Source organism: Sardina pilchardus, chromosome 12 (genome assembly GCF_963854185.1).
Source record: "Sardina pilchardus chromosome 12, fSarPil1.1, whole genome shotgun sequence".
NCBI lineage: Eukaryota > Metazoa > Chordata > Actinopteri > Clupeiformes > Clupeidae > Sardina > Sardina pilchardus.
The window spans coordinates 13,866,228-13,876,227 of NC_085005.1; the positions used below are offsets into that span (position 1 = coordinate 13,866,228).

Here is a 10,000-nt window from a genome sequence, read left to right on the forward strand (position 1 = left end):
ATATACTACACACACACACACACGCGCGCGCGCACGCACGCACACACCTTCACACTACTCAGACAATACACATCGTTCTTGCACACTTTGTTGTGTGTCTGTGTGTCTGTATGTGTGCTTGTCCATGTACTTTTGTGCAATTTGTGTGTTTTTTCATGCTCGTTTTTGTATCTTGGTGTGTGTGTGTGTGTGTGTGTGTGTGTGTGTGTGTGTGTGCTCGTGTGTCTGCGTAAACAGCAGCATGCACAGGAGAGCGAGGAGAGCCGGCGTCACCAGAGCAACCCGCACAACTATCACACGCGCGCCGCCGTGGAGGAGAACAGCAGGCAGAGCGAAGCTACAGAGGAGGAGACCAACATGTCAGAGGTACACACACACACACACACACACACACACACACACACACACACACACACACACACACACACACACACACAGAGGCAAACACACACAGAGTCACACACACACATGGAGTCACACACATACACACATACATACAGGGCATGAAATTGGCACCCGCCAACTAGCCAAATGCGGGTAACTTTTGTGATTGGCGGGTGAAACTTTCAACCTACCTGCCACATTGGCAGGTAGCCAATAAAACAACGAAACACTGAAAACACTGTTAAAACGAGACTCGCAACAATGTTTACAGAGATACACTGTAACACCATCTAAGATCGGGTGATTGTCTTGACTGATATGTCTGTCTACACTGATGCCATTCAAAATAGCAGAGAAAAGCGAGCGGCACAGTTCTCAAAATGTGCGTTGCATAGCGCTGCCTGCTCGTGTTGATGGGCTACACTCATGACACTCCAATTGAACAGTGTCAACGGATTTGTATCGCTAATGCAAAGATTAGCTGCAAATATTATGCAGGAACACATGCACACTTTACAAAAAATCATACGCCGAACGCTTTAGGCTAGTCTTCTAGTTTCTACATGGGTTTAGTGATTAATGATCGGGCAAGTGCAGAAGTAGGCTAGCCATTCAATTTTTTGAGTTTTGTTCATTTTTATTTTGGACACAAAAAAATTTGGCTGGTAAAAGAACACAGTGGCTGGTGGATTTCAAAATCCACCCGCCACAATGGCTGGTGGCCAAAAAAGTTAACTTCATGCCCTGCATACATATATGTACACACACACACACACACACACACACACACACACACACACACACACACACACACACACACACACACACACACACACACACACACACACACACACACACACACACACACACACACACATCCAGTAATTTACAGGGCTTTTTGCAGACAAAAAAAGAACACTATAAAAAAGTCTAATTTATTTTTGATGAGATACATCTGGCTTAGAACTGTGGACTCATGTTTGGTAATCACACCTTAAGATTTAAAAGTTTACAGAGACCGTGACTCGTTTTACAGAAGGTTTGTCACTTTACGTTCGGAAATTGATTGCACAATCAACCGATCAGACCAACCAACACAAGTTTCGAAAATGAAAATAGGGAATCGATTTAAATATGTACACTATTAATTTTAAACAAATTAAACAAATAAAAAAGACAAAACTCACAAACAAGCAGAAAAAGTAAATAAAGAAAGCTAAAAAGAAAATTACCACCAATTTTCAGCATAGGAAACAGCCTACAGTATAGTGTCAAACGGTTTCAGTCGGCTGCTGCTGGAGTTTGATATGGAAGCACTTTGGGTTTTGGCCTGCAGATCAAACTATGGAGAGAAGGACAAAGTGGTATGCAAACTGTGCGATCGAGTTCCCGTATCACTCTTGCTTATTGTCGTTTGAGAATGTTGCACTCCTGTTGTGCACGGAACTTCACGCCAGTGAATCATCTGAAATATTGCTGCAGCTGTCTGACTTGTGTGTCTCAAGCACGTTCGTCCTAATGGCTGTTAGTTGTCCGTGGATTGGCCTATATTTGCCGTTGAAAATGGAAACGTATTTAGACATGGAAAATCGATTCGATGAACATTTGTGTCTCAAACACGAACAGGATTTTTTCACAAAAGTGACAGCCCTACTTTGCAAAAGTGACAGCCCAATTGTTGACTGTTTACAAAAGATATGCATACACTTGTCCGACACTACCAGCACATAGGACTATTTATTATACATGACACAAGACATGCAGATGGTGTATGAATCAGTGAGGGCCATTTGAAGTGCCTCGTGTCTCTCTATTAAAGACAAAGTCCAAGTTTCACTATTCATTACTGTAATAAAGTCATTTAAGTTTCCAGAAAGACAGACAGGCACACACACACACACACACACACACACACACACACACACACACACACACACACACACACACACACACACACACACACACACAGAGAAAGAGAGACATGAGCACACATACAGTACACACTGACACATGGCTTTCCAGCATGTTTCCATTGCTCTATTAAATCACCAACACAGGATATTCCGCTCTCAATGAAAAACATTTGTTTCAGCTATTTCAATATGTTTCTCTCATCCTCTCTCTCCCTTCCTCTCTTTCTCTCTCTCTCTCTCCTTCTCACTCTCTCTCTTGCCATCTGTGTGTTGGTGTCCAAGGGAGAGGCAGATGTGCGTCCTCTAAACGGAGAGTCATCAGAGGGAGAGGAGGAGAAGGAGGACGAGAAGGAGCCATGGCCTGATGACCACAGCAGCTCCAGGTGTGTGTGTGTGTGTGTGTGTGTGCGCGTGCGTGCGTGCGTGTGTGTTTGTGTGCGCGTGTGTGTGCGTGCGTGCGTGTGTGTGTGTGTTACAGCACAATGAGGTGTTACAGTGACACATCCATATGTCTTAGTATACACACACACACACACACACACACACACACTACCTTGTGACCCACAGACACCACATCACACAGCCATGTGGATAAGATGATTTAACACGCGCCAGAATACTTTAATACAAGGCTTTCCACATCTTTCAAAAATACCTTATATACATTCATTACTCACATGCAGATGCTCTGTGTGTGTGTGTGCGTGTGCGTGTGCGTGTGCGTGTGCGTGTGCGTGTGCTTTGAGTTCATAATGATAACAGACTTTGTGTGTGTGTGTGTGTGTGTGTGTGTGTGTGTGTGTGCAGTGACTACTCCAGCGACTACTCGGACTGGACGGCGGACGCGGGCATCAACCTGGAGCCGCCCAAGAAGACGAGCCGCCCCAAGAAGAAGACGGCCAGCAGCTCGGAGGAGGACGGGGAGAAGAAGAAGGACAAGGAGAAGAAGGAGCGGAAGAAGGACAAGCCAGACAAGGACGGAGCGCTACCAAAGAAAAGCAAGCCCAAAGAGGGACGCATGAAGGTGTGTGTGTGGGTGGGTGTGTGTGTGTGTGTGTGTGTGTGGGTGTGTGAGAAAGAGAGAAAGAGAGAAAGAGAGAGAGAGAGAGAGAGAGAGAGAGAGAGAGAGAGAGAGAGAGAGAGAGAGAGAGAAAGTGTGTGTGTGTGTGTGTGTGTGGGTGGGTGGGGTTGGGTGTGTGTGTGGGGGGGGTGTCTGTCTGCCTATCTGTGTGAGTGTGTTTGTGTGTGGGTGTGTGGGTGTCTGTGTGTGTGATGAGCTGGCTGGGTTGAATGTTGAAAAAATAGCATTCTATGTATTGCACATTGATATAGTTCCTATCAAAATGGCCTTTGGGATTCGTAAATTATCCATCTGGTGTGCTATGTAATTCCCTTTAATGGTATCTTTTAGTAATGTGTGTGTGTGTCATGATCTCCTTTCACACTTTGATTGTGCGGCGTGTGTGTGTGTGAGAGCGAGAACTGATACCCCTGTCTGTGTTTGATGTTCTATGTGTGTGAAGATGTGTGTGTGTGTGTGTGTGTGTGGAGAAGTGTGCGTGTGTGATCTGATATGTCTTCATGTTTGATCTGGTGACATGTGTTTGTTGTGTGTTGTGTTGCGGGTGCTGACGTAAGGCTGTGCAACACAGCAGGGTGTATGCTAATGGGGAATAGAGACCTCCATCACATGTGAACGGGGCCTTTGCCTGCACTGATGCCATGATCTGTCACACCTTCAACAGGGAGTGGCATTTAAGGACCTGTTTACCATGTTGTTAGTCGCTTTGGTTAGAACCAAATGTAATGTAATGTAAAGTAAGCTTAACTGCTAAAGACAATACATCTCACTGATCATTCTAATCTCTTTAGCTCTTGTCTGATTTCATACGGCGTATATATGAAATATGCATTCGTCTTTTATTGATTTGACTCTGCCATCGTGTTGTTTTTGAGTGCTGAGTTGTTGATTTCATATGTATGGATTGTGTGTGTGTGTGTGTGTGTGTGTGTGTGTGTGTGTGTGCAGCGGTTACCACAGATGCGAGAGCAGGGTCTGACTCTGGAGGAGTGGCTGCCGTCCCCCTGGATCACAGACACCGTGCCCCGCAGGTGCCCCTTCACACCGCAGATGGGAGATGAGGTAGGACACACACACACACACACACACACACACACACACACACACACACAGCCACAGCCACACACACACACACACACACACACACACAGCCACAGCCACACACACACACACACACACACACACACACACACTCACACACACACACACACACTCCCATGTACGCAGACATACACACACACACACCCATGCACACATGCACATACACACACACACACACACACACACACACACACACACACGTGCGCACACATAGACACACAGGTACGCACATTAATTTGCTCACTTATAGGCACGCACATAAGCTTTTCTTTGACATGCACACATACACACATACAAATCCACGTACACTCACTCACTTGCACATTCATGCACACTTGTAAGATCCCACAAACCTGCATAATCTTTCCAAAACATTCATCATACCAGTTTCCTTTGGTTTTGCATTTCAACAGCATATGTGTGTGTGTCTGTGTGTGTGTCTGTGTGTGTGTCTGTGTGTGTGTTTGTCCAGTTGTACTATTTCAGGCAAGGACACGAGGCGTATGTAGAGATGGCCAAATCTAACCGCATCTTTAGCATCAACCCCAAAAAGCAGCCGTGGCACAAGATGGAGCTCAGGGTAAGGCCTGTGTGTGTCTGGTCACATGCCTGAATGTGGATCTCACATGACATATTGCTGAGATATTCATTACAATGTTCTGAATTTTACCTGATCTTTTCGTTTGTGTGATTTCATGTTACATGACACGTGTATGTGTGTGTCTCTCTCTGTGCGTGTGTGTGTGCGTATTTATTGTGTATTTGCGTGTGTGTTTGCTTGTGTGTTTGTGTGTGCATGCATGTGCGTGTACGTGTGTGTGTGTGTATTGTGTGTGTGTGTGTGTGTAACAGGAGCAGGAGCTGATGAAAATAGTTGGTATTAAGTATGAGGTGGGGCTGCCCACTCTGTGCTGTCTGAAGCTGGCCTTCCTGGACCCAGACACGGGCAAGCTGACCGGAGGCTCCTTCTCCATGAAGTGAGTGGGAGACGACACACACACACACGCACATACACACACACACACGCACACACACACACACATACACACACACACACACACACACACACCTAAACCTACATGCATACCATACTAGACAAAGGAAATCTGACAGGAGGCTCCTTCTCCTCCAGATTGCACACACGCATACGTGCTCTCACAAATGCTCATACATATGCATGCAGCCATAAATAAGCATAGATGTTGACAGTGCGGCTACATGCACTTACCCAGGCTGTGTCTCTCCCTCTGTCACACACACACACACACACACACAAATTGAAAATACAATACAAACATTTAAATAATGCTGGTGCACTGAAATCGGACTTCTTATACTTGAGTGGTGCGATAGACTCAATAGCATCAGTGCTTAGCAACAACTCCCCTCCATTAGGTGTAGCAATACACTGGATTACTTGCCTTTAAAATAAATTATTTAAACAAAGCGAAGCATGTATTTTTTTAGAGTGCCAGTCCACAGCATGAGTCATGGCATCATTTCCCGTCCAGCTGACTCCCTACGCCAGGTTAAACGTACGCTGATTATGGGCCCCATGGAAACAGGAGTCTGGGAGATGACTCAGGAGGAAGCGAGTCCTTGACTCGGTCGGGGATTTGGAGAGGAGTCCATTTCGTTCTGACGTCATGTTCGCTCGGGGCAAAAATGGAATGTAATAGAGAGGTGTTATTTTTGGTCAGCTCGGTGGCCCTCTAGCTTCAGACAACCTCTTACGGCAATGAAGACCTGATGGATCTGAAACAGATGGCACTGCGGGTGACCTTTGGCGCACTCTTGAAGTGTACCTACAGTATAGTATAGGTTAAGGCAGCACCATTTGGTGAAAATACCTAATTGCGACTTTTCAGACAGATATTTTTATATCATTTTTGAACGTCAAAGTTTGGTTCAATATTTCAAATTTCACTTGAAGTTGGGCCTCTTCTGATTGATGAGTGTGCCTGGTATGGTCTCTGTGCACTAGCTTACTTGAAGTCAGAAAGCCAGCTTCCTGTCCGCTGACATGGCTGTGAACAAGCACCTGAAGATGAATGCTTTAGCTGTACCAAAACATAAGAAATACAATGTCCACAAGTCTCAAAGTAGCATTGCTGTGTGCCAATATGCTCGTTATAAAAGCAATTTTAGCATCCACCTTTGTCCTAAAAGACGCCAGCCTACACGTGCAGTGGCTGCTCAAGAAAATAAGGAGGGGAGGATTTTTCGGTGAGCATGTTTTGGAACAACTGAAGCACTCCTCTTGTAGGTGCTTGTTGATAGCGAGCAGGAAGCTGGTTTGCCGACTTTAAGTACTAATATTGCACACAGCCCATATGAGAAGCACAGCACTCCTGTTAGGTGAGCTTCACTGTCTGTCACAGAAGAGGGATGACATGAATATAAAAATGGTAGATGTGACAAGATTAACCATTGGGACAGAGTGGTGAGCTATATGATTAATTGCTGCCTTTGCGATTAGCTAATGGCATTAGTTGAAAGTGTGATATCGATTAAAAATCATTTAATTGTACAACCCTACTATATATATATATATATATATATATATATATATTTTTTTTTTAAAGAAAAAGATTATTGGTAGCGCAGACAAACATATAATTAAAGCATATTGGGTTCTCTTGTAAAATGAGGGAAATGACACTGGAAAGGAACTCAGGTATTCCAGATGTGCTGATGACAAGAAAGGAAGTGCAAAAAAAAAAAAGCCCTTAGGTTTGCTGTATGTAAACCTACACCTTGGGTAGAATACACCGCAGTGGTGCTCCCGTGTGCTTGAGCTGAAATGATGACGCATCATCTCCCTCTCAGTGAGTCATGTTCAGGCATATTGCAGGAAAATGTGTAGAAAGTGGACAAATATCACCACCTATTTTCTGAGATCAGATTTTGATTTCATATCTGTCGACATCACATAACAGGAAAAAGCGATATAGTTGACTTCATTACTAATTTGATACTGATAATCATAACATCAATTGTATTGATTCTATTTGGAGCTCGTTAAGGTGTTTGGATATACATAAAGTTAAGATGGACTCATCTCTGCAAATTTCTGGTTTTAGTGACCATGGGCTGTAACTCGGCAACCCTCTTTGTCATTGCCATAGATACCACGACATGCCTGATGTCATCGACTTCCTGGTTCTCCGTCAGCAGTTTGATGAAGCAAAAGAACGGCAGTGGCAAATAGGTTAGTGGTGTGTGTGTGTGTGTGTGTGTGTGTGTGTGTGTGTGTGTGATACATTTACAGAGACCACATGACCCTTGGCTAACTTGTTTATGGTATTTGATTTGGTAGATTGTGTACAAGTGTATGTTCTTTCTGTACTTGTTGAACAACTTTGACCGTGCCGGATATTTTGAACTGTACACTGTTGCGTGTGTGTGTGTGTGTGTGTGTGTGTGTGTGTGTGTGTGTGTGTGTGTGTGTGTGTGTGTGTGTGTCCTAGGTGACCGATTCCGCTCGGTGATAGACGATGCCTGGTGGTTTGGGACGATTGAGAGCCAGGAGCCATACCAGGCCCTCTACCCTGACAGCCTCTTCCAGTGCTACAATGTCTGGTAAGTCCACACACACACACACACACACACACACACACACACACACACACACACACACACACCTGTCCACCTGTCACTTACCAGTACAACTCAGCACTTCATTTCAGTTCAATGCAGCAGTTCATTTAAAGCATTAATATTACTATGGTGTATTCACACATTATTGGGATGATGATGAGAAGCAGGAGTCATAGAAGTTGTTGTGGTTGTAGTAGCTGCTTATCACTGTGTCACTGCTAGTGTGTTAGTCTCTGAGATGTTCTTTCGGCAGCCTGGTGGGCAAAGGGATGGCTGCTCCACCACTAACCCTTTCCTTGCTTGTCTGCATTGTAACTGTGTCGTATATTATGCTCGGGTCTACAAAACATGGCCGTGCTGTCACTGATAAGTCACATGTCTCCGTAGCCCTCTGACGTGCAGTGCTGATAACAGAGACATTTGCTTGTACTGCACGCCAGTTATGTGTCATGTGTGGTGTTATGTGGTGCTGTGTGTGTGTGTGTGTGTGTGTGTGTGTGTGTGTGTGTGTGTGTGTGTGTGTGTGTGTGTGTGTGTGTGTGTGTGTGTGATGGGGCAAGGTTGACCTGACAGCTGTGAGAGGATCCTGCACACCTGGTATATTAGGCTAAGTAACTCCAGGTCAGAGCTTACCATAGATTACACCACTCTAACAATGGTGTGTGTGTGTGTGTGTGTGTTTTTCAGCTGGGATAATGGTGACACAGAGAAGATGAGCCCCTGGGACATGGAGAAGATTCCCGATGAGGGTAGGGTGTACACCCATTCACATACACATACACACACACACACACACACACACACACACACACACACACAATGTGTAATGTGTGTGCACTCACACACACTCACACATTAATACTCCTGTATTAAATACATTAGCACACACATTCAAAGTCAATGTCATCCATGTATGATATGCTCTTTGGAGAGACAATTGCTATAAATTAATTAAGACTTGTGAGCATGCACTCGCCTGCATACACGCACACACACACACACACACACACACACACACACACACACACACACACACACACACACATACGCACGTACACATACACACTCTCTCTCTCGCACACACACATACACGAACACACACTCATACACACATGCGTGCATGTGTACACATACACACTCTCTTTCGCAGGCACACACACACACACACACACTCACACACAGTGTGACATGTAGCGTTGTGCAAATTGCTATTGGTTAATGGGGGTCCTGGGGAAGATGGGGTTGTCATGGTAACGATGGTTAAATGGAGCTCATCAATCGCTCAGTTGTCTCTTTTTACTGGCCTTGTAAATGCAAGGTATATCTGTGTGTGTGTGTGTGTGTGTGTGTGTGTGTGTGTGTGTGTGTGTGTGCGTCTGCGTGTGTCTGCGTGTGCGTATGTTTGCGTGTCTGTGTGTGTGTGTGTGGTCTATGCATGAAGGTAGATCTGTGTGTGTGTGTGTGTGTGTGTGTGTGTGTGTGTGTGTGTGTGTGTGTGTGTGTGTGTGTGTGTGTGTATGTCTTGTAAATACGAGGTGCATCTGTGTAAGAGAGTGTGTGCCAAACCTGCATTACCCATTCTAACGATGCCCTGCCTCTCTCTCTCTCTCCCTGACTCCTTCCCTATGCGCTTCTTCTTTCTTCTCCTCCACCTCTTCGGTGACTCTTTGCCCTTTCTCTCCATAACTCTCTCTCTATCCCGCGCTCCGTTTTCTCCCCTCCCCCACCTCTCTGTCTATCTGTCTATCCTTCTCTGTCCCCTCATTTAATTTATGTCTCTGTGCATCCCTCTTTCCCTCCCCCTCTCTCCCATTTTATTCTCTCCTCTCCCCATCCCCCTTTTATCCCTCCCTCCCCCTGCCTGTCTCTGTGCTTTCTTTTTTCTGAATGTCTGTCTCTCCTTCTACCTTAATTTCCTCTC

General features: G+C 45.2%; 1 protein-coding gene across 3 annotated transcripts in view; it reads left to right on the forward strand.

Moving 5' to 3' along the window:
- Positions 1-10,000, forward strand: part of phip (pleckstrin homology domain interacting protein) — a 60,764-nt gene that overhangs the window by 35,256 nt on the left and 15,508 nt on the right. For 2 of the 3 annotated variants that reach the window (XM_062550430.1, XM_062550432.1), the window contains exons 21-29: positions 238-366; positions 2,580-2,680; positions 3,105-3,321; positions 4,327-4,440; positions 4,952-5,059; positions 5,332-5,456; positions 7,608-7,690; positions 7,950-8,061; positions 8,767-8,828. In XM_062550430.1, the coding sequence (XP_062406414.1) occupies positions 238-366; positions 2,580-2,680; positions 3,105-3,321; positions 4,327-4,440; positions 4,952-5,059; positions 5,332-5,456; positions 7,608-7,690; positions 7,950-8,061; positions 8,767-8,828 (1,051 nt within the window). The remainder of the gene's footprint in view (positions 1-237; positions 367-2,579; positions 2,681-3,104; positions 3,322-4,326; positions 4,441-4,951; positions 5,060-5,331; positions 5,457-7,607; positions 7,691-7,949; positions 8,062-8,766; positions 8,829-10,000) is intronic. The other variant, XM_062550431.1, reaches the window with a different exon arrangement.